Source organism: Onychomys torridus, chromosome 7 (genome assembly GCF_903995425.1).
Source record: "Onychomys torridus chromosome 7, mOncTor1.1, whole genome shotgun sequence".
NCBI lineage: Eukaryota > Metazoa > Chordata > Mammalia > Rodentia > Cricetidae > Onychomys > Onychomys torridus.
The window spans coordinates 111,643,707-111,668,426 of record NC_050449.1 but is presented as its reverse complement, the minus strand read 5'-3'; the positions used below and the strand labels follow the sequence as shown (position 1 = coordinate 111,668,426).

At 39.7% G+C, this 24,720-nt stretch overlaps 1 protein-coding gene across 2 annotated transcripts in view; it reads left to right on the top strand.

Annotated features, from left to right (window-relative positions):
- Window positions 1-24,720, top strand: part of Oxsr1 (oxidative stress responsive kinase 1) — an 87,136-nt gene that overhangs the window by 25,665 nt on the left and 36,751 nt on the right. The window contains exons 1-4 of one of the 2 annotated variants that reach the window (XM_036194402.1): window positions 4,275-4,332; window positions 8,529-8,620; window positions 9,820-9,928; window positions 21,443-21,584. In XM_036194402.1, the coding sequence (XP_036050295.1) occupies window positions 8,546-8,620; window positions 9,820-9,928; window positions 21,443-21,584 (326 nt within the window). In that variant the 5' untranslated portion in view covers window positions 4,275-4,332; window positions 8,529-8,545. Of the gene's footprint in view, window positions 1-4,219; window positions 4,333-8,528; window positions 8,621-9,819; window positions 9,929-21,442; window positions 21,585-24,720 lie in introns of those variants that run through there. The other variant, XM_036194401.1, reaches the window with a different exon arrangement.

Sequence of the window (24,720 nt, the reverse complement as noted above, 5' to 3'; positions counted from 1 at the left end):
GAGACACACATGTGTTTGAACAGTTTAAATACCAAAATGTATGTAATGAGTAAATAAATGAGTGATGGCAGTCATTAATTGAGCATTTCTCTCCAGGCACATGGTTGGGAGACGGAAATTTATTCTCCCACTAGTAGTGGAGCTGTTGAGTGATTTCCAGTCACTCAATGGTAGTTCTTGAAAAGAAGTGAGTTTTGAGTCAGGCTTTAGAAGGAGGACATAGTGTGAGTTAATGTATAGGAAGAAAGACACATTACTTGCTTGAAGATGGTGCTTAATGACATTCAGGACATGAAGAATGAGTTAATGTCGAGTAGGTGATTTCCTTCTTGGTGGAGGGAGGATTCCACCTAGATGAGATTTTAAAATAACCCATGTCAGGAAGGCAGGTGATGGGCCGGAGAGAGGAGGAGAGAGAAGGGAAGGCTGGATGGATGAGGAGAATGTGAATGAGATTGAATTTGTTGTTTAACTTCCATAACCTTAAAGGGCTTGATAATGCCTTGAACCTTGTTTTGGAGTGGGGCCGGGGAGGAAGGGGAAGCCAGCCTACAAAAGCTTTTAGATAACCCATTCACTTTCTGTGTTAGGGCTGAGTTTTGGTTGTATTTGAAGCATTGCTCTATGCTCTTTTCAAAATTCTTGGATTAAAAGGTGACCGTCGTAGTATTCTTTGTTTGTGTGTTTGTTTTGTTTTGCTTTTGAGACAGGGTTTCTTTGTGTAGCCCTTGCTGCCCTAGAACTCTCTTTGTAGACCTCAAGCTCACAGAGACCTACCTGCTTCTGCCTCCTGAATGCTGGGATTAAAGATGTGTACCACCACCACCCAGCTTATGATTGCAGTAGTATTCTGAAAAAACTAAGATAAAAGTGACTTCTTTTTCCTGGCTGTCCTGGAACGGGCTCTGTAGACCAGGCTGGTCTCTCAGAGATTTTCCTACCTCAGCCTCCTGTGTTCTGGGATTAAAGGTGTGTGCCACTACACTTGGCTAAAAGTTACCATTTTAAAATGTCTACTTGATTAAAATTTTTTGCATTTAGTGTAGTTTGGAATCATCACTAACAGAAAGAATAAACCTACCTTATGTAGTTACTTCGGGTTGGGGATTTTAGCTCAGTGGTAGAGCGCTTGGTTCAAGCCTCAGCTCCAAAAAAAAAAAAAAAACTCATTCATCACTGCTGCCAAACTATAGCAGTTTAAAAAAAAAATGTGACGATGTATTTACTTCAACTTTCATTCTCAACTCCTCCCAACCACTATTTTGTCTCTGTATTTGTGTGCTCTGAACATTTTATATAAAGGAAATCTGATAATATGGGTCTTTGATGCTAGACTTCCCTCACTTAGCCTGTTCTCTCTAGGTTTGCCTATGCTTTAGTTAGTGTGTGTCAGTGTTCACTTCTTGACTCATGGCTAATCACTTCTAGCCTTCCCTTCTATTATCTTGACTGAGGAACTGATGCCTCCTTCTTTCACTTACGTGGATCCTTTTCATTACATTGAACCCATCCAGATAATTCAAACTAATCTTCCTATTTTAAGCTTTGTACTTCCCTTTCTTTGTTCTGTTTCTGGACTGGCCTCATGTAGTGAGACCTGGGACTGACTGTAGCCCAGTGTGACCTTAGATTCTTAGTCTTTTTCCTCTGCTCCTTGAGTGCTGGGCTGACAGTTGTGTACCACCATGCGTAGCTTTAGATCTTTAACTTGACCATATCTAACAAGTGTTTTTATTTGATGTGTGGATGTTTTGCCTGCATGTCTGTCTGTCTGTTCACGGTTGGTACCCATGGAGGCCAGAAGAGGGCTTTGGATCTCTTGGAACTGGAGTTAGAGTTGGTTGTGAGCCAGTTACCAAATGTGTGCTACAAGAGTAGCAAGTGCTTTTAACCACTGAGCCATCTCTCCAGCTCTTTTTGTTATATCAGGTAATATGTTTGTAGGTTTTTGAGATGGAACATATATGTCTTGGGGATGGGAGCATTATTTTATGTACTATGTGTAGTATAGATCCTTCACTGTTAACTCTACTGCTTCCTAAGGCTTTTTTTCCTCAGAGTGTTTTCTTTGTTTTGTTGTTTAGATAAGTTCTTCAGCTTGTCTTTAAGTTCACAGATTTTATCCTGTGTGATCTATACATCATTGAGTTCCCAGCAAATGCGTTTTCTCAGTCAGTATTCATCTTATTTGTATAGTTCCATTTGGTACTTTAAAAATAACTTCTGGGTATACATTTCATTTTTTTTCCCTTCACATTAAGAGAAAAGATGTTTTTGGTGAGCTAAACAAATCTTTGTAGATAAATTTGTAGTGTGACCAATTTAGCCACTGCTGTTAGTCTCCTTCAGACAAGTACCAAGACTGAAAGAAGCAAAATCTGGTGCTGAGAACAGACTGCATTGGTAGAGCTTGTTTGTGCTCAGTAGTCACAAGGCCTGTGCCCAGTCTCTAGCACAACCCTAAACCTGTGTGTGTATATGCACGCGCACACTGTACCATAGTGCCTGTGTAGAGGTCAGAGGACAGCTTCCAGGAGTCACTTCTTGTAGCAGGAATCTTAAATGGTCTTATTAATCAGATCAAACCTGAGGCCAGTTATTGGGGTGAATGCTGGAAGATCAGAAAAGCAGAACAAGCCTCACCTTGCCAATTCTTCTGTTTCCTCAGACTGGAAGCCTCTGTATCTAGTGACTGTTCCTGTTCTCTGATCCCAGATAAGTTTATTAGGGTGCACAATATTTTGGGGAACACAATACCACCACAACTTCTCTCCATCATGTGGGTCCTGTGGCTGGAACTCAGGTTTTCAGGCTTGGCAGCAAGCATCTTTACCAGCTGAGCCTGCCTCCCATCCCAGTTTCTTCATTGAGAATTTATTTTACTTTTTGACATTCTCTTGTAACCCAGGATGATCTCCAACTTGTCATGTAGTCAAAGATGACTTTAAACTGACCCTCTTACCTCTACTTCTTAAGTGCTGGGATTATAGGTATTCCATATGTCATTTTGATTGCATCATGGACATTTGGGTTGTTATGTTGGTAGACCTTGTTCTTATTTTCCTCTTGTATTTTTTTTTTTTTTTTTTTCCAGAGCTGAGGACCGAACCCAGGGCCTTGTGCTTGCTAGGCAAGCGCTCTACCACTGAGCTAAATCCCCAACCCCTTCGTCTTGTATTCTGGCAAGCAGTTGCTCTATTTATGTTTAGTGTATAGCTTTCTGTCCTACTTTTGGGAGTTGGTAATTTAGTTTTCAGGGGTCTTGTAATATTGCTCTGGCACCACTGTGTCTCCTGTGCAGCATCTAGGATCTGCCCTGGCCTTATGTACTGCTAAAGGCTGGTTGGCTTGGCATTGCCGTAGATGTGGACAGGGTTGAACTGTCTGCCACTGTTGAAGGTGTAAAATAGAGGACCATGTTCATGCTGCTGCCGGAGTCATTTGGGCCAGTCCTGTCCTGGATGAGGACTGGGGATACTTTCTAGAACTGTGCTGAGCTGCTGTTTTCACAGATCTTTAGCCAGAGGGCAGGCTTTTCTAGTTTGTTGGCTTGTCTGTGTATCTATCTATCCTTATTTTTTTGGTGGCTATGAAGTGCAGACCTCTCTGTTATCCAGCCTGAAACATATGGGAGAGAAAAGGGAAATTCATTGAACTCACCACGGGTTTTCCTAGCTCCAGGGTCCCTAGCTGGTACTCCCTTTCTATACCTTCCAAAATCCTTTTGTGATCATTTTTCAGTTGTTTTCATGGTATTTAGTTATTTGAGGAACAGGGAGTATGGACCTATGCTATCATACTTTAGAACTGGAATCCTAACAATTTTCAATTTTTTGCACTATTATTTATTGGCTATAGACTTGAAATAGCTAAGGGTGCTTTTTGTTTTTTATTCTAAGTTACATTTTCATTATTTTGTGTGTGTGTGTAGGTCAGTGCACATCTTTTTGGAATCACTTCTCTCCTTCTACCATGCGGGCATTGGGTTTGAACTCAGGTTGTGAGACTTGCTGTCAGGTGGGAACCTTTACCTGCTGAGCCATCCTGCTGGCCCTGAGGTTCTTAAGGTTGTGTTTGCTAGCTCTCTAAGGTATGTCTCCTCATCTTTTGTCCATTGGGAGGCAAGATAGGCTTAGTCTTCACTGATTAAATGAAACCGTGGTGATTCAAAATGCCATGCTTTATATGTGTATTTATTTTTGTATGTATTTGTTTTCAGGGAGTGGAGCAACTGCTGTGGTCCAAGCAGCGTATTGTACCCCCAAAAAGGAGAAAGTGGCAATCAAACGGATAAACCTTGAGAAGTGTCAGACTAGCATGGATGAACTCCTGGTATGCATAGCTCATATTTCTTTCTTTTCTTTTCTTTTTTTTTTTTAAAAATTATTTATTTTTATGTGCATTGGTGTTTGGCCTACATGTATGTCTGTGTGAAGGTGTCAGATCCCCTGGAACTAAAGTTACAGACAGTTGTGAGCTGTCATGTGAGTGCTGGGAATTGAACCCGGGTCCTCTGGAAGAGTAGCCAGCCGGCCCCCCCCCCCCCCATTTCTCTGTGTAGTTTTGGGGCCTGACCTGGATCTCGCTCTGTAGACCAGGCTGGCCTCGAACTCACAGAGATCCGCCTGACTCTGCCTCCCAAGTGCTGGGATTAAAGGTGTGCACCACCACCACCCAGCAAGTAACCATTGCTCTTAACCTATGAGCCATCTCTTCAGCCCCATAGCTCATATTTCTTAAGTGGAGAGACATGTTCTTATAGTTTATGTTAAAGGATGTTTTTAGTTTCTTTTGAAAAGGTGACTTATTTTCATTAATAAATGATTATTATAAAATTTATAAAATCAAAGTAAGTTGAAAAAAATTACAATCTTATTACTCTAAGGTTAACATTTGATACGTACTTTTTTAGACTGAATATTTAAGTTTATTAGCATTTTTGTGATTTTCGCTCTTTTTGTATATTTCTCTTCACATTGAATGGCTAGTTGTACCACTTTGTGTTTGCTCGTGTAGGTTTAGTAAATATATGTGTAGTATCTATTGAGTATAGTTTAATGAACATGTGTTCTAGTTTTCTATGGTTGCTATTTGTTCTTATTGATATAGTGGTAGTTACATAGTTCTCACCTCTATAAGTAACACCCTGGATCTGTGACTCCTGGGTCAAGAATCTTACAAGATACTGGCCTTAGAGAAACATCACTTGTGGTATGCACACTGATGGAAGATAAGAGAGAGAATGGGCCCTCTACCTTTTTTTTAATTTATTTTAAAACTGTTTTGTTTTTGAGACAGGGTCTCACTATGTAGTCCTGGCTGCACTGAAACTCTACATAGATCAGGCTGGTCTCAGACTCTCAGACTCAAAGCACCTGAGTGCTAAGATTACAGACATGCACCACCATGCTGGTTTTAAATTTACTTTTAGAGTTTATTTTGGTATGTGTGTACAGTGTACATGTTTGTGGGTTTGCTAGTGCATATGTAGGCCGGAGTTAAATGTTGAGTGTCTTTCTCAGTTGCTTTCCACTGTATTTTTTGAGGTGAGCCTGAGCCTGCGAATTTGAGTTGATTGGCTAGCTGTCAAGCCCCAGAGGTCCTCCTGCCTCTGCCTTCCATTACTGGGATTACAAGCATGTGATATGTTAGGCTTTTATGCGTGTTCTGAGGATCGAACTTAGCTAGGAATAGAGGTGATAAAAGATGTTCTATGGAAAAAAAATTTAAAAAAAAAGCAACCTCACAGGGATTATTTTGTATTTTTGTTGTATTCTTGGATTAGCAGTATAGTTTAAGAATATAGCCTTGTGTTATAGGCTATATAGTGAGTTACAGGACAGCCAAGGCTATATAGAGAAACCTTGTCTCAAAATACATAAATAAGGGCTGGAGAGATGGCTCAGAGGTTGAGAGCACTGACTGCTCTTCCAGAGGTCCTGAGTTCAATTCCCAGCAACCACATGGTGGCTCACATCCATCTGTAATGAGATCTGGTGCCCTCTTCTGGCCTGCAGTCATACATACTATATACATAATAAATAAATAAATAAATAAATCTTTAAAAAAATACATAAATAAATACCCCCCCCCCCAAAAAAAAGCCATGTAGTAAGTGCTTAGCAAGGAAAATTAGACAGCTTTAAAAGTCATATCTTTATTTCCTTTTTTGGTTTTTGAGACACTCTCTCTTTATATAGCTCTGGCTGTCCTAGAACTATATATGTTGTCCTTGAATTTACAGAGATCCACCTGCCTATACCTCCTGAGTACTGGGATTAAAGGCATATGCCACTATGCCTAGCTCATTTAATATTTTTTTATTTTTGTTATTATTTTGCAGAGTTAGCAATCAAATCTAGAGTTGTATGTATGCCAGGTAAATGCTGCTCTACTGAGTTACATTCTCAGTTCATTTAATGTTTTAAATCCTGGTGCGTTTTGGTTTCTTTTTGCCTAAGGGTGAAATATAATAGTCCCTTTAGGGGCCTTTCTAAATACATTATTTGAGAGCTGTAATCTACCATATTAGATGTCTTGATATTTTTATTTTATAATGATTTTTCCCCTAAGATTATTTGCAGTAGAGCTGGAGAGTTTGCTCGATGGTTATGAGCACTTGTTGCTCTTATAGACAACCTACCCTGCACCCGCATGGCACCTTACAACCAGGTGTGACTCCAACAATTTCCACTAACACCAAGCATGCATATGGTGCTCATACATACATGTAGGGAAAATATTCATACGCATTAATAAAATAAACCTAAAAAGTATTTTTTAAAAAAGGTATATAGAGCCAGTGATAGAAAAGTCAGGGATGGATTGTAAAGGCATTACTGCTAAGCCTGATGACCTGAGTTTAATCCTTAGGACCCACAAGGTGAAAGTAAACAACCAGCTCCCCAAAATTGTCCTCCGAGGTGTGCCTGCATACATACCATGGCAATATGCACAGATGTATGCATGCATGTACTCACACATTCTCTCTCTCTCACTCAGTAAATAAATACAATAAAACAGTGACGAGAAAAGGCAGGGGTTAGATCTGAGATTCCCTGCCTGTGCTCCCCACCCTCATCCCCTATAGTTATGGTGACAGGGAGTAAACTGCTGAGCTGCATCTGTAAATCGCCACTGTCCAAGAGGAACTGAGTTACTGGTGGTGTCCATACTGACTATTGGGGCATAGTCACCGTGAAAGAGAACATAGTAGTTATAGCTGTTAATAGGCAGCTGCTTACTTAGTCTTTCTTTTCTTTCCTGTTTCCTGAGTTTTGAGAAGTTAAGGAGCCTCAAAGTCCCTTCCAGTGACTTTATGGGTTGCACAATATGTAGAGTAAGGTCTTTTCTATAAATCAATTTGCTTTTAAGTAGAAAAGATGAAAAAATAGCATTTATTAAGTACTTCATTTATCTTTTTTTTTTTCCCTCGAGACAGAGTTTCTCTGTGTAGCTTTGTGCCTTTCCTGGATCTCGCTCTGTAGACCAGGCTGGCCTCGAACTCACAGAGATCTACCTGTCTCTGCCTCCCGAGTGCTGGGACTAAAGGCGTGCGCCACCACCGCCCAGCTTCATTTATCATTTTTAAAGAATTTTAAAAGCTTTCTATACCAAAGATATAAAGCATGTACATGAATAAATGAAAAGCTGTATAAATCACTGTAGGAGTTCTTTCATTCAACAAATGTTTAACAGAGGTGTACATGTGCCAGACACAATGATAAATGCAAAGAATACTCTTAGCTTTCATTGAGCTTATAGCTCTGTGTGTGTGTGTGTGTGTGTGTGTGTGTGTGTGTGTGTGTGTGTTGGGGTGTGTATGTGCAGAAAATAACTAGGCAATAAGTTCAGGAGCTAAAGAGGTGGCTCAGTAGTTCTGAGCATTTGCTGCCCTTCAGAGGACCTGAGTTAAGTTGTTAGGATTCCAAGTCAGGTGGCTCACAACTGCCTGTAACTTTAACAGCTCCAATTCATCCATTGCCCTCTTCTGACCTTCATGGGTACACAGGTGCACACATACCCCAAATAAGAATAATTAAGAAAATAGTGTAAGTTCTATTTTAAGCACATATGTACGTGCACACACTGGAGATTAAACGAAGGACCTAGCATATGCTAGGCAAGTACTCCATTACTAAGGTTATAGCTACATGATGACTGGGAAAATAGGATTTAATAACTGTGCTTTTATGATGTAGAGTTTTTATGTAGCCCAGGGTGGCCTTGAAAACTAGGGTGGGAGGGCTGGTCAGTGGTTAAATGCTCTGGCTGCTCTTTCAGAGGACCCAGGTTCAACTCCCTCAACCCACATGGTGGCTCACAACCATTCATAACTCCACTTTCAGGGGGTCTGACACCCTCTTCTGACCTCTGTAGGCACCAGGCATGCCTATGGTGTACAGACATACATTCAGGCAAAATACTCATACACATAAAATAAAATAAATAAGTATATATTTAAAAAACCCTCTATGTAGCTGCATCTGTCCTTAGACTCTCTTATTCCTCTCGCCTTCCCCTCCCAGGTGCTAGGATTGCGTGCATGTGCCATCACATGTGGGAATCCGGTTCTAAGTCCTGGCCTTCATGTAGCCCTCAGTCTAGCAGAGCCAGACAAGTAAGCTCATATGTACTGTATAGTGTTTACGTGCCGTCACGGGAGAAGGTCCACGAGGTACTTGCAAGTTAAGGGGCTCCTGGACTTCCAGTCTAAGGTCTCTCCCATCTGGAAAAATACAGTTGTTATTTTGCCTTTTCAATTAAAAAGAAAAGAAAGGAGAAAAAGGAGGAGGAGGAGCAGCCCCTGACGAACCTGGATGCTTTGGGAAAATATTTAAAAAATACCTACACTGAAATCAGATTGCTCAGTTAAGACACTGTGGGAATATATGTGGTGCAGAGGGAGCTGTAGGGCTCAAGGTCCAGAGAGAGAAGCGTTAAGTTGTTTTGTATGGCTACATCTTAGGAGTGGGGTCAGAAGGGTCTTCTAAAACATTGGAATCGTACTTTGTTGATTTAAATTTTATAAACCGAGATAGAGTTAGGCTTTGGCACAGGTCTTACTACTCTGAATTTGGTTTATAATTTTGTACCATTTCAGGTTACTTCTCTTTAATGTGAGAATTGTTAATAATTTCACAAAAATTAGGTGAACTGATATTTTACTAAGACAAAACAACCCCCCACAGACAAACAAAAACATTACCTTCTGTTTATTAGTAGTAATTATTCTCTGTTGGCCAGATTTCCCAAGATAGTTATTCAAGGATACTTTGAAGTTAAAACTATGTGTCCCAATGGAGGCCTCTGAGGTACTATGCCAGGATGAGCTAAACAGTGCATGTTTTCTGTTTCAGAGATTACTAATACAGGTCTAGGAGGAGTAGAGTTAGAGTCAGAATTGACTGATGGAAACTACATGGCTTTCTGGTTGAGCTTTTTTTTTTTTTTTTTTTTTTTTAATCTGTGTAGCCCTGACTGTCTGCCTGGAACTCGCTCTGTAGAACAGGCTGGCCTGGAACTCACAGAAATCCACCTGACTCTGCCTCCCAAGTGCCGGGTTTAAAGGCCTGGTTTAGCTTTTTAAGATGGCATCTCGCCTGTGTATCCTGAAAAAAGAAGCTTTCCTTCTTTTCAAGTGCCAGGATTAGAGGTGTATGCAGCCTGGCCTGTAGCCATTCATGAAGAGATTAGTACCTTAGAAATCCCACAGAAGACTGTAATATATCCTGGGATAACTAAATCTGGATTTGCTAATTTGTAGGGGTTGCTTTAGGCTGGAATTTAATAAGTGACTATGTATTTTCTTCTTTGTAGAAAGAAATTCAAGCCATGAGTCAATGCCATCATCCTAATATTGTGTCTTACTACACGTCTTTTGTGGTAAAAGATGAGCTGTGGCTAGTCATGAAGCTGCTAAGTGGAGGTGAGTATATGCACTGCAGTGGAATGCCAAGTTCTGTGGTTAAAAATTTAATAAAAATTCCCCAGCACTCAGCACAAAGGCAGGCAGATCTCTTGAGTTCAAGGACAGCCTCGTGTACAGATCAAATTCCAGGCTGGCCAGAGTTACACAGTGAGATCTTGTCTAAAAATAAATAAATAAAAATTCTTTTATCCTAATAGGATTTTGTTCACATTTTACATTTGAGGATATGAGAATGTAGTTTAAATAAAACATATTGCTAGTGTGTAGCTTCTATAGGTTTCACACATTCTATTTGACTGTTATACCTCCAGCATCTCTCTTTTAGTAGTATAGCTTCCTTCCCCTTCCTTCCAGGATATCAGCTGATTGAAAAGTTTTGTGTGTTTTTCTAGATTTATTAGATTTTTCCTGTTTGATGTCATGCCTAATCTGTATGTCTGTTTCTAGCATACTGAGCATTACTGAGATTAAAAATTCAGCGTGATAGAATTTAGGCTAAATATTTTTAGGTCTGTGACATGGCACATTCCATATTGTATCACATCAGGAAGGTTTCCTATCTGAACATATGTTTATTAGTAATGTATGTTTAAGATTATGACAACCCAGGTCTCTCTATAAAAAGGATTTTCCCTTGTAGCTAGCAGGTAATCTGTGAGGTGAAACTTTGCCACTATTATTCTAGGTCCCTACAGGTCTTATATTTTATATATTTTAGCATTCAGTCCTTGTTTAAATCAGTTAATTCATTAGAAGTTTTTTTGTTTTTATTCCATTGTTTCTTTTGTTTTTTGTTTCTCGAGACAAGATTTCTCTGTGAGCCCTGGCTGTCTCATTTCTTTTGTAAATATAAACTCTGTGTGTGTGTGTGTGTGTGTGTGTGTGTGTGTGTGTGTGTGTGTATTTTAAGAGGAACCTTGCCTTACTAACTGGGGCTCTTTAATCTGTATTGTAGTTCCCATTAAAAAGGCAGAATAAAAAGATTGAGGGCAGGTGAGATGGCTGATCTGGTAAAACCCTTGCTGTAAAGTGCAAGCCTCCTGGCCTGCTTGGCTCTGGGAACCGCAAAGGTAGGATGGAGGCCTGATCCACAAGGCTGTCTTCTGAGCACGTGTGCACTAGAGTGTTCATGCCTTTCCCAGTAATAAATAAACATTGAATATATTGAAAGAAGTGATTGTTGGCCTGGAGAGAGATGACTTTGTAGTTAAAAAAACTTATTGTTCTTGCAGAGGACTGATTTCCAGTTGCAGGACCCACACGGTGGCTTTCAACTATTCATAACTCCAGTTCCCCAGGGTCTGATGCTTTCGTGCCTCTGGGGGTACCGGGTACACATGTGGTGCATATATGTGTGTGTGTGTGTGTGTGTGTGTGTATGTGCAAAATACTTGTACACAGAAAATAAATCTAAGATAATTTTAAAAATTGATTGTTGAGGTGAATATGATGGCTCATGCTTGTAATCCTCCAGCACATAGGAGGCTGAGGCAGGAATATTTCAAGTTTGGGGTCAGCTTAAACTATATGTATGTAGCTGGTTCCTTGCAAATTTGAGTCTAGATTTTTTTTTTTTTTACTGTGTGTGTGTGTGTGTGTGTGTGTGTGTGTGTGTGCACGCGCGCGCGTGCTTGTATGTTCATATGTGCATTCACATGTGCCTGTGCAAGGCATATTTGTTTTTGTGTGTTTGTGTTCATATGTGTGCAGTTGTGTGCATGTATAGACAAGAAGACTAATTTTTATTCCTTAGATGCCCCCACCCTCCTTGGTTTGAGACAGGGTCTTTCACTGCCCTGATCTTTGCCAAGTGGTCTAAGCTGGCTGACCAGCAAACCCCATGGTCTGTCTGTATCCACTTACCCAGCCCTGGGATTATGAGATCGAGTTACCACATCCAGCCTTTTTTTCCCAAGTGGGTTCTGAGACTTGAACTCAGGTCCTGTGCTTGGGTTTTATTGGGTGAGCTATTTCCTCCGCCGTAGTTGGGATTCCTCAGGCTCACATTTGCATTCTTTCTTCCCAGGTCTAGTCAGTTGATATTTTCACTGAAGACTGATATTATAAAGCAGAACTTTGATACTTGAAGTGTCCATTACCATGGCCTCAGTGATTTTAGAACTTGGAAATATTGTATGTTACAAGTAAATCATAATTTCACGTTAATATTTCCTGTTTGAACAAAATATAAATTTATAAAGCTATTTTAATATTATACTTGAATCTCTTGCACAGAAAATTTTTTTTCTTGTAACATATGTAATATACATAAGTACATGGACATTTGGCATGTGTAGATTGATCTTTTTTTCGTTTTTGCTTTTTAAGACAGGGTTTCTCTGTGTGGCCCTGGTTGTCCTGGAACTTGTTCTGTAGGCTGGCTTTGAACTCATAGAGATCCATTTACCTCTACTTTCTGAGTACTGGGATTAAAGGTGTACACCTCCACTGCTCAGTTTATTGAACATTTTTTTAATGGTTATCTGAAGACACATGCTATATATAGTGATACATCTTTTTTTTTTTTTTTTTTTAAACCCTTTTGGTAAAACTTCAATTTGAATGTGTTGCAAGGTTGGTAGGACTTGTCAGTGATGGAGCCTCTCTTCCTTCCCATTCTTTGTTGCTTGGTTTCTTTGTGCCTTTGTTTTTTGTAAGGGAGTTTGATTTTTTTCCATCTTTTTTTTTTTTTTAAAGATTTATTTATTTATTATGTATACAGCATGTATGACTGCAGGCCAGAAGATGGCACCAGATCTCATTACAGGTGAATGTGAGCCTGTAAGGATTCTGTCCTTAATTATGTCATCAGCCTGGGATGGCGGCCCAGCCTAAAAAGCGGGTGGGTGGCCCTCTGTGTGTCTCCCTTTTCTCTTTCTGCTCTCTTCCCTCTGTGCGGTCTCTCTGTTTCTCTGGTTCCTTTCCCTCTCTTCCTTTCTCTCTCCCTGTCTTCCTTTCTCTCTCCCTCTCTTCCTCCATCCCTCCCTCTTTCCTTCCCTCTCCCTCTCTCTCCTAAATAAAGCTCTAAAAGGTAACTATTCCGTTGGCGCAGCGGCCAGCCACAAGCACTGCCACTTTAACCAACAAAGCCATCATGGAGTTCCTGGGAATTGAACTCAGGACTTGTGGAAGAGCAGTCAGTGCTCTTAACCTCTGAGCCATCTCTCCAACCCCCGATTTTTTCCATCTTATAGTGTATAGTTACAGAGGAAGAATCCACATTTTTAGTTTTCAGTTTTGGTATATTATTTCACTTCATACTTCTTCAGAGACACATAGGCTTAGAATAAAATTCACCTTTCTCTTAAGCAATTGTTTTCACGAGAAGAGCTTCAGCTCTGAACCCTTTTCTGTGTTTGCTGAGTGAGAATGCCATCCTGCATTCCAGGGTGTTGATGAGGTGACACAAGATCGCAGAAGTGAGAAGTGAAGCATCTGCCACCGTGCTTTCATGCAGAGGTGCACAGGAAAGCTCTGTTATAGCAGGAGTCTCCCTGCACTGGGCTTTCATGCAGAGGTGCACAGGATGCTCTGTTACAGCAGGAGTCTCCCTGCACTGGGCTTTCATGCAGAGGTGCACAGGATGCTCTGTTATAGCAGGAGTCTCTCTGCACTGCACTTTCTTGCAGAGGTGCATAGGAAAGCTTACTTAACAGCAGGAGTCTTCTTGCTGCTGGAGCTTCCAGTGTAGCCAGAATCTCCCTTGTTTTAATCCATTAGTGACAATGGAGACACTAGATTGCTTTGTTAAAGACTGTTTCATGTGATGGTTGCTAACACCAACCACCTTTCAAGATGGTAGTCAAGCGTGGTTCTTTTCAGTATGGGAAATAATAGGTAATATTGTATCTTTTGTTATTGATCACTTATAGCATAATGATCCTTATTTGTGATTTATAAAAATGTGTAATACAGAGCTTTTCATGTTTTGAAGAAATTTCATGATGAATGGGAATGTCTACTTAATTCTCTCATCACTCCCTGTGCTCACCCATCCTTTCTGCAACTTTTATGCACATTGACTGTCTTGTTAAAGGATTCCTGTGTCTCTGTCCATGATCCTAATCACAGACAGGCAGGACATGAGAAAGGTAGTTTTTTTTAACTTGCTCTTTGTCTCTTGTGGTCTCAGGTTTCCTGAATCAGTTTCTGATTTTTCCCTCCTAGCACTAGGATACTTTCAAATATGTCCTAGTCATAATCCTCATGTAATTATGTCTATTTTTATAAGTCAGCATCTCAATATATCTATTTTTAAAATTTTTCTAAATGTATTATTTTTATGTGTTGAGTGCTCTATCTGCATGTATGCCTTTATGCCAGAAGAGGGCACCAGATCTCACTACAGGTGGTTGTGAGCCATCATATAGTTGCTGGGAACTGAACTCAGGACCTCTGTAAGAAAGAACAGCCAGTGCTCTTAACCACTGAGCTATCTCTCCAGCCCCTAAATATCTGTTTTTAAATATTAAAAGTTTGTATTATTTAGAAAGGTGAAATCTAAATCTGCTGGGCTGTGGTGGTGCCTTTAATCCCAGTTCAAGGCCAGTCTGGTCTACAGGATGATTTCCAGGACAGGCTCCAAAACTACAGAGAGACCCTGTCTCGGAAAAAAAAAAAAAAAGGGTGGTGGTGGTGCTGGAGAGATGGCTCAGCACTTAGAGAACTGGGTGTTCTTCCACAGGACCCAGGTACTGGAGGACCCAGGTTCAATTCCCAGCACCTACATGATCGCTAACAATCTCTGTAACTGCAGTTCCAGGAGATCCATGTTCTTTCCTGCTTTCTATGGGTATTTACCTAGTATATGGACATACTTATAGGCAAAACACCCATATATATAAAATAAAAATGAGTAAAATAAAAAAGGTGAAATATTCCTTTTCCTATTACAGAACAAACCTTTAAACTAAATAGATATTTTAACCAATATTTAGAAAACAAAACTAACTAGAACTAAATTCATTTTATATATATAGTATGTATGTATATATAAACATATGTGTATTTACATTAAGAAATTTTATTCTGGGGGGTGGAGAGAAGGCTCAGTGGTTAAGAGCTTCTTCCAGAGGTCCTGAGTTCAATTCCCGGTAACCACATGGTGGCTCACAACCACCTGTAATGAGATCTGATGCCCTCTTGTGGCCTGCAGGGATACATGCAGACAGAAGACTATATACATAATAAGTCTTTTTAAAAAAAAAAGAAATTTTATTCTGATATTTTCAGCAATAAGAATAACACCTTACATTTTGAATTTACTTTTTTTTAAATTTGTTTTGTGTTTTAGATAAGAGTCTTTGTAGTCTTGGCTGTCCTGGAGCTCACGATGTAGACCTGGCTAGCCACTAACTCACAGTAATTCCCTGACTCTGTGTCCCAAATGCTTGGTTTAAAGGTTATGTGCCACCACATCTGGGGACTTAATATTTTTTGAGACAGAGTCTCACTATAAAGTTCTGGATGGCCTAGAACATTCTAAATGTAGACCAAGTGTGGAGATTAAAGGCATGTGCCACTACCACTCTCAGTGAAACTGATGTTCTAAAACCACCATTTCTTGACATTTTGTTAAAATAAGTTTCATTAATTAGACTGATTTTACAAGCAATTCATAGTACTTTCTTATAATATTTGGTTAATTATAAGAAATTAACCTTGACAGTGAGCCAGGGAGAGGTGGTATACACCTTTTATCCCAGCAGAGGGAGGCAGAGTCAGGAGGATCTTTTGAGTTCGAATGCAGCCTGGTCTATAGAATGAGTTCCAGGACATTCAGGACTACATAGAGAAACCCTGTCTTGGAGAAAAAAACCAAAAAACCAAACCTTGACAGTGAGTATTGGCAGTTATTACTATTTTCATAAATCTTTAGAAGTGTTTTCTGTCCAAATGTCTGTTTCTGCAATTTGTTAGCACCATACTGCAGTGTAAGATCTTCAAAACTAGGTAGTTGGGGCCAGTAGGCTGCTCTCTGACCTTCGTCCACTTGCATGCACCATCCTATCCATGTGCACTCAGATAAGTAGATAAAACAACTCCAAGTGATTAAGAAAAAACGGAGAGGAAGGAAAGCAAGTAGTTCCATCATTAAAAGATTATGTGTAGAATTACAAACATCTAATCTCATGTATTTCTTAGATAGTAAAGTATTTTGATATTTAGAACCGTTCTCATCTTTGTCAAATGCTAAGAGAAAAATTTGGATAATCTGTTGATTTAAGCAAAGTCCAGCAGAATATCTGGTTAATAGTGATGAGCTTTGCATGTTTAATCAGTAGCTGTGACTTTTTAGCTTTTTTGACATCTGTTGGCTTATAATGGAATACTGAACTAAACAAATTTTGGGCCCCGAAACCTCAATGGCTCAGAGGGTTGGGGACATAATTCAATGGAAGAATGCTTGTCTAGCATGGGCAAGGCCCTGGCTCAGTCCTCAACCCTATAAGAGAAAGAGAGAGAATAATAGCTAAGTTTTTACATGAGTTTATTTTTGTTTTTAAAAAGGATTTTTTTATAAAAGCAAAATGCGGAAAGTAATATGTAGATTAATTCATTTGGTTAAGTGACAGATTTTATAGGAATCTTAAGTTAGTAGTTGCTTTATTCTTTGTCCATATTTTTTTAACAAATGGTTAAAATTTTTAATTTTTATTAGATGTATTTATGTGTATGTGGTATACCGTGTGTATGCATTACCCACAGAAGTCAGAAGTGGGCATTGGATCACCTGGAACTGGAGTTTCGGACAGTTATGAACCAGCATGTGGGTACTGGGAACTGAAGCTAGGTTCTCTGCAAGAGCAACAAGTGCTCTTAACTACTGAGCCATCTCTTGGCAATATTATTTTGATAATTAGCAGTGATTTCCTTGGATGATTAGGGCTTTGTGTTGCTATAGTTGGCTTTTTTTTTTTTTTTTTAACTCTTTGCTCTTTGGGAGCCTGCCACCTAGCTCCCAAATAAATACATGGAGACTTACTCTTATTATTAATGAATGCCTGGCCTTAGCTTGGCTTATTTCTAAGCAGCTTTTCTTAAATTATCTTGTCTACCTTTTGCCTCTGGGCTTTTACCTTTCTAAATACTTTTCTTTACATCTTACTCTTTGGCCAGCTGGGTGGCTGTCCTCTGGCATCCTCCTCTACTTCTCCTTTTTCTAGATCCTTGTCTTCCTCCTCTAGATTTCTCCTATTTAATCTCTCTGCATGTCAGCCTCACCTTTCCTTTTTCCTGCCTAGCTATTGGCCATTCTGCTGTTCATTAAACCAGTCAGGTATTTTAGGCAGGTTAAGTAACACATCTTCACAGAGTTAAACAAATGCAACATAAAAGAGTGCAACACATCTTTGCATCATTAAACACATATTTCACAGCACAAACAAATGTAACACACCTTAAACTAATATTCCACAACACATTGTTGTTTGATATGTGTGTGTGTGTGTGTGTGTGTGTGTGTGTGTGTGTGTGTATATATATATATATATATATATATATATATATATATATATATATATATATATATATATCGTTCTGTGCTCAAGCCGTGATGGCACACAGATTATTTTAGGGAGTAAAAGAGCTATATTTTTAACTTCTTGTTTTGTTACAAAATTTGTAGTAAATATCATTTTTCAGTATTTTATTTGCTTTATTCTAAAAAAATAATTGTTTTATTTATTTTTTCTTGTAAAATTTCTTTTTGAGATAGGTTTTCCTATAGTTTAAGGTTGGCCTCTTCTAACTTGCTGTGTATTGAAGATGATCTTGAACCCTATTAATTAATTAATTATTAATTAGTATACCTCCTGAATGCTTGGGTTGCAGGGACTTGGTTTGTGCAGTGCTAGGGATCATACCTGCTAGACTTTGTCAGCTGAGCTGAACCCCAGCCTGCAGTGCCTGGGGTTTAATGATATTAAATGTCTTTTGAAATGCAACTTCTGGGGCTCATAGTTATATAAGGACAATTTATGGAGTCTGGGGTCTTTTGCTTTCTTTTTCCTTTGATTTTTTTTTTTTTTTTTTTTTTTTTTTTTTTTTACTAGCTTGCATGTCAAAGTTTAAAAATTGAATTTTTCCTATATAACATTTCTTGCAGATTGTGGTTAAGGACATAACATAGTACACACTCCTACAACTGTCCCAAACCCTACTTTTCTTTAGTTAATTGGGTTAATTGAGTTGTCCAGTGATAATTGTTAGTCTCTTTTTGCTTATTGTGTTTTACCTTCACCCTTCTTTTAGTTGACATGAGAACTTCTGTGTAACCTTGATTGTTGTTGTTTTTTTCTTTTACTCTTTTGGGGGGCCCGCCACCCAGCTCCCAAATAAATCACACATGGAGGCTTATTCTTACTTATAAATGTCTGGCCTTTGCTTTTCTTCTTACCTGCCAACTTTCCTTAACTTAAATTATCCTGTCTATCTTTTACCTCTGGGGTTTTTCCGCTTCTTACTTCTGTAAATCTTATTCTTACTCTGTGGCTTGCTGTGTAGCTGGGTGACTGGCCCCTGGAGTCCTCTTCCTTCTCTGGCTCCTAGATTTCTCCTCCCAAATTTCTCCTTTATATTCTTTCTTTCTGCTTGCTAGCCCTGCCTATCCTTTCTCTTGCCTTGCTATTGGCTGTTCAGTATTTTATTAGACCATCAGGTGTTTTAGACAGGCAAAGGAACACAGCTTCACAGAGTTAAACAAGTGCAACATAAACAAAAGTGTAGACGTAACCATCTTGTTAAATAAGAAACACAGAACCAATTGCAGAGTTAAAAACCACGAGGTCAGAGCAAGAGCGGAAAACCTTACCCTTCACTGCTTCTGCTGTCCTTCCTGTCCGCAAGAGACCTACTTCTGTGTGTCCTGTCTTTTATATAGACTTTCTGTTCTGTTTTCTCATTGGTTGTAAACCCAGCCACATGACCTCATCACTGCCTGTTTGTACAGACCTCCAGGTCTTCTATGGTTGGTATTGAGATTAAAGGCGTGTGTCTGCCATGCTGGCTGTGTCCTTGAACACACAGAGATCTACCTAGCTCTGCCTCCCAAGTGCTGGGATTAAAGGCATGCACCACTACCACCCAGCTTCTGCTCTGGCTTGCTCTGACCTCAAGGCAACTTTATTAACATACAAATAAAATCACATTTCAATACAAATAAAATATCACTATACAAAAGTAACGCACTTTAAAATAACATTCTACACCATTTCCCCTTTTTGTCTAAATAAAAGAAAGGCTTTAACTTTAACATAGTAAAACTACATACAACAAAACAGTTATTAAGTAGGAATTACATTTACAATATTCTATTTGTAGCTAGCATATTCAAAGAAAATAATGCATTATCTGTCCTATCTTAGTGAATCAGAATTTTACACCTAACTTTCTTTCTATCATAACTAAGAAAACCTGCAACTATAACTATCTAGTTTTCAATTCCATCAAAGACACAGATGGATGTAATGCTATCTAACAACAGAGACATTTGGCTGCCTGGACAGTCACTCAAAGTTCCTCTGCAATGTTATAGCATCCATCTTCAGCCTACAGGTCCAAAGAATCTGGCAGACTTTTCAGTGAAGCAGGAATTTTGGACTGTCTTGCCTTGTTTTGGCAAAGTTCAGTGGTCACTTTCCTCTGTGTCCTGAAGAGTATCCGGCAGTTTTTTCTGTGAAGCAGGAACCCACAAGGACCATCTTGCCTTGTTTGGCAAACTTCACTGGTCACTTTCCTCTGGGTCCTGCATGTCCAGTCTGCATAGCACATTGTCAGCAGTCAAAGGCAAGCAGTTTCTTAGCCCACAATGAAGGCAAACTCCACAAGGAGTTTGTTCAGTGCCTATCATCTCTGAAGTAAATTGGTATGGAGTTTGGAACCTCTCTGGCTCCTTAACTCTAGAGAGAATAAAAGACCTGTCTCCTGCTGGAAGTCCTGAGCGGTGGTGCGCTGGCTTCCCGAAGGAGAGTTGAGAGGACAGAACTGCAAGCAGTTCTCTCGTCCTCAGTCTTCCCACTCCTCCTCTCCTCTTTAAGGCATTGGTGCTAGAACTCCAGGTGGGGATTGCTTTCCTTTTTCTTCTAAGGTTGGATCACACTGTGTTGTCTGGCTGGCCTGGAACTCAGTGATTCACCTGTCTATTCTGTAGTGTACTTTCTTTCCAAGAATATCATTGCCCTCTTCTGATCTCTCCTATGTTCTTTCCTTATTCAGGCTTAAGGTGTTCTCCTTAATCAGTTGCCACTGCTGGGCAGTGGAGTTATTTCTATGTATTTTTATGAGTCTGTCAACATTTTTTTTTGAGTGTAAGTAGTTTTGATTGTCAGTGTTCTGTGGTTTTAACTGATGTGTAGGAGTTTGTTCTTCCTGCTCCTTTGTTTAGTAGGAGTAGCATCTTCTATCCTGAGAGGAATTGGATTGATGAGACATCTGGGCATTACTTAAGGAAGAACTGAAATTGCTGCTATTCCCATGTTTGCCTTTGCCTTATCTGTTTCATTTATGTATTTGTTACCCTAGAATTATGGCTTTTAATCTGACTTGATTACTAATATTATTCAGGGTTCTCTAGAGCAACAGAATTGATAGAATGAATCTCTCAATAAAAAGCGGATGTATGTTTACAGACTGTGGTCCAGGTAATCCAACAATGGCTACCTGTGAACAGAAGGCCCTAGAATCCACAAAGATGGATGTCTTAGTTGGTGGTAGATTTAGAAGTAGCTCTTCCTACTTCAAATTAAGCAAAAATCCCTAACAGGTGTGCCCTCCATTTTGGGGTTTTAGTTATTTACAGATTAGTTGACAACCAAGAATAGCCATCACAGTTACAAATGTGATTTTTACTTTTCATGTATTTCTTCATTGATTTGACTTGTATTTCTACAAGTTAGTTATAAAATACTGTGCAATCTAGTCTGGGCTGAAAACTGCTTTGGTTTGTGATTTGTTTCTTGTTTGGTTTTGTTTGGTTTTGGTTTTTCGAGACAGGGTTCTCTGTAGCTTTGGAGCCTGTCCTGGACTAGCTCTGTAGACCAGGCTGGCCTTGAACTCACAGAGATCCGCCTGCCTCTGCCTCCCGAGTGCTGGGATTACAGGCGTGTGCCACCACCGCCCGGCTTGTTTTGTTTCTTGAGATGGTTTCTCTGTGTAGCTTTGGAGCCTATTCTGGAACTCACTCTGTAGACCAGGCTGTCTTCGAACTCACAGGGATCCGCCTTCTCTGCCTCCTGAGTACTGGGATTAAAGGCGTGCACCACCACGCTAGGCGGTTTGTGATGTCTTATATTAGAATGTTTTTGATTGGTGTGGTTCACCCAGGGCTTCTTCAGAAATGACTAAAATCCTACATTAACCCTTCCAAGTTCTCATTAGAGAGCTATTATTTGATTCTTTTTCATTTCTTTCTTACATAATTTATGTAGATGTTCTAATGTGGTTTGATTCCAAACTAGAGCTGAATAATTGAATGAATTAAAATTTTTATTGGGTTATGTTTCCTGTTTTCAGGTTCTGTTCTGGATATTATTAAGCATATTGTGGCAAAAGGGGAGCACAAAAGTGGAGTCCTAGATGAGCCGACCATTGCTACAATCCTGCGTGAAGTCTTAGAGGGATTGGAATATCTGCATAAGAATGGGCAGATCCACAGGTTCGTGAAGGGCTGCCCTTTCTCCTTTCTAGGTTGTGTTGGTGTACCCTGTGCCTGACTGAGGACAGTTTCCTTCCGTTAAGAATGTTTCATGCCAAGCCCTGTGCTTTTATATTACCAGCTTCAGTTTGTTTTGCTGATTATAGTTTGAATTATACAACCCAAAAATATTAAGAAAGTAATAAATTTTCAAAACGAAACAAAAAGTAAGCCTGATAAATATCGGTATTCAGAGGCAGAGGAGGCAGGTGGATCTCTGAGTTTACAGCCAGCCTGGTCTACATAGTGAGTTTGGGGCAGCCAGGGTTGCATAGTAAGGCTCTGTCTCAAAGAACAAGCAAATGTAAGTGTTTTAGTCAAATTGGAAAATGAAAAAAACAGAACAATTTGATTTTTGCCAAGAAGACAATCACTAGTAATGTTTGAAAGATTGCTTTCTATTTTCTTTTCTGTTTCCTAAAGTACTTATGAGAATGGTATTTATATAATTTTATCTAAATTTTGGGGTGCTAGGGATTGAACTCAGATTCTTGTGCATGCTAGGCAAGTGCTCTACCACAGATCTGTATATTTCTAACCTGTAAAAATAAAAACAACAACATAAACACCAGCTTTTAAAAGTCTTGCTGACTTGCCCAGGCTGGCCTTTAACTCCTGATCCTTTTGCCTTCTCCTTCCAAATACTGGGATTACAGGTATATGCCCCCATGTGCACACTGTCTATGGCTCTTCTCATTTTATTTTATATCTTAAGTATTTTTCTAAATTATTGCAAAGTTCCTCATTAAATACTACTTTTTAATTAGAGCTTTAAAGTTTTCCTTTTTCTATAGTCAGCATAATCTGGACCTAGTGCTGCTACCTGAAGACTCATTGGTAGACACAGGATATATTTCGTGTAAGCCCCATTTATAAAGGCCACAAGATTGGAAGAGACTGAATTGATTTCTGTGTTCTTTTAAGTATATTGTATATCTTGATGGTTCAGATCTTGATTAATTTCTTAAAACTATGAAATTATGAGCTGGGTGGTGGTAGTTAGTGTTTATCCTCTCCTGATGCAGCCCTCAGAAGGTGGCCTCTGTTAGTAGTGTCACTGTGTGTAGGGTGCTGCCCACCACTTCTGCTCAGATGAATCCCAGTATCTCTGGCTAGAGATGGACCACTCAGCATGAGGTGGACCACACAGAAATAGTTATCGCCTCAGAGGGGATAAGAAACTATTTATTTTGGAGCTAACTAAATGTGAGTGCCCATGGCCCAGGAACACAGAATTAGGCTACCCAAATTCCATGTTCCAATGAGATAGCAATTTCATAGACACAAAGGTCATAAATCAAGACACCTTTTGACTACGTTGGTGGAAACATCAGGTAGGTGATTACAGCTAAGGCAGAAACCTCTTCTCCAGTCTCCAATGCTGTGTGATGAAGTTCTAGGCTGTGGTTGGTGGGAGCTAATGCTCTGCTAAGTCAATACATTTCAAAAGGCATACCTGATAGCAGAATGTTAGATCAAGCAGGGGTGGATAGGGTGGAACAGGCTAATGGGGGGGCTGAAGATAGCCCAAGATAAACTTGAGTTGCTTTGGACCTACAACATTCTGACCTCTCCACAGTCTTTGAAGTTGTAATCAGATAACCAGCCTTGTGGAAACTTGAGTACAAGGTGTAGCTTCTTTCTAGGAACTTTCATCCATAGTGGTCTGTGTGCCCTAGTAGAACTGCCACACAGACGGAACGTGATCTGGTCCTGGACCTGAACACCTAGGGTCCCCTTTTCTATCTGATAAGACTCAGTTTTCCAAGCATGTGTCTAAGGTAAATTTCCAGAGCACTGAAGTGATTGTTTTCATCAAATATGTGCAGTGGTGAGGATGATTTTTAAGATTTTTCAAATAGACCTACTCTTAGATTTTGTAGATTTCTTCCATGAGATTATCCTAAAAACAGGAGCCCCACACTTCAAAGATATTCTCTGAGGGAAAGAAACCACCCCCCCCCCCCCCCCAGTTCTGAGAAATTTCACATGACTTTTTAAGGAGTAGTAACCTTTTTTCTGGTGCTGACATTGAACCTAGCATTCTAAGGCTGGTACAGGTTACCTGCTGTGACCAACCTACTTTCAGATCACTTTCAGAGGAATGTTGCATGGAACAGCTCGATGTACAGTCATGCAGAATAAGGCAGGCTAAAGTTCTGTGTGGGTGAGCTCCACATGGACACTCTTCTTTCTTAATGTAGGCTTGAGTTTCTGACCTATATAATTTTTCTCTCTGAAGAACATTTTTTAAAGTGTGTGTGTGTGTGTGTGTGTGTGTGTGTGTGTGTGTGTGTGTGTGTTTCAGGCACATCTCTTTGGGGTCTGTGGACATCTAGGGTGTCACTCCTTGCCTGCAAGCGTGTTTTTAATAGGGCTTTCTCTTATTCACTGCTGGCTTGTGAGCCTTCTAGGGTTTTCTGAAATACTTCTAACATTTATTTCTTGCAAGAGCTCTACTGACTACAGATATTCTTAAATTTCTTTTTGGGAAAAAATTTTTTTCTTTCACTTTTGAAGCATAATCTTAACAGATAGAGAATACATTCATTCAAAAAAATTTCTCTCTGCCTCGGTTTTCTTTGAGTCTGTCTTTCTGTCTCTTTCCCTGTGTCTTCCCATATATACCTTTGTGCCCTGCAGAGTACTAGGAAAAGGTATCTGATTCCTCTGTTACACCTACAGATGCCCCTGCTTTCTATGTATAGCTTTCTGTATTATTTAGAATGATATATTTTTTCACATATGTTACAAATCATGGACTGTTAATTTTTCTTTTATTTATTTTTTATTTCTTATTTTTTTAGACCATTATGTTTTTAAAAAATGTTTTAGCGGTTATTTTTATTCATGTGTATGAGTGTCTGTCGTGTCTCTGTGACAGCCAGAAGGGTGCTGACCCCTGGACTGAGGTCCTTGGTACTGGGGCTATGTTTGGGCCTGTGGAAGGTCAGCAAGTGCTCTCAGTAGTTGAGCCATTTCTCCAGCCCTGACCCCCAGTCCAGACAGCAGAGTCTCAAGGGAAACTCTAGAATTCATTTCATTGGTTTGGGATAAAGTCTGGGCATTGGGATTTCTAAAGGCTCCCCAGGTGATT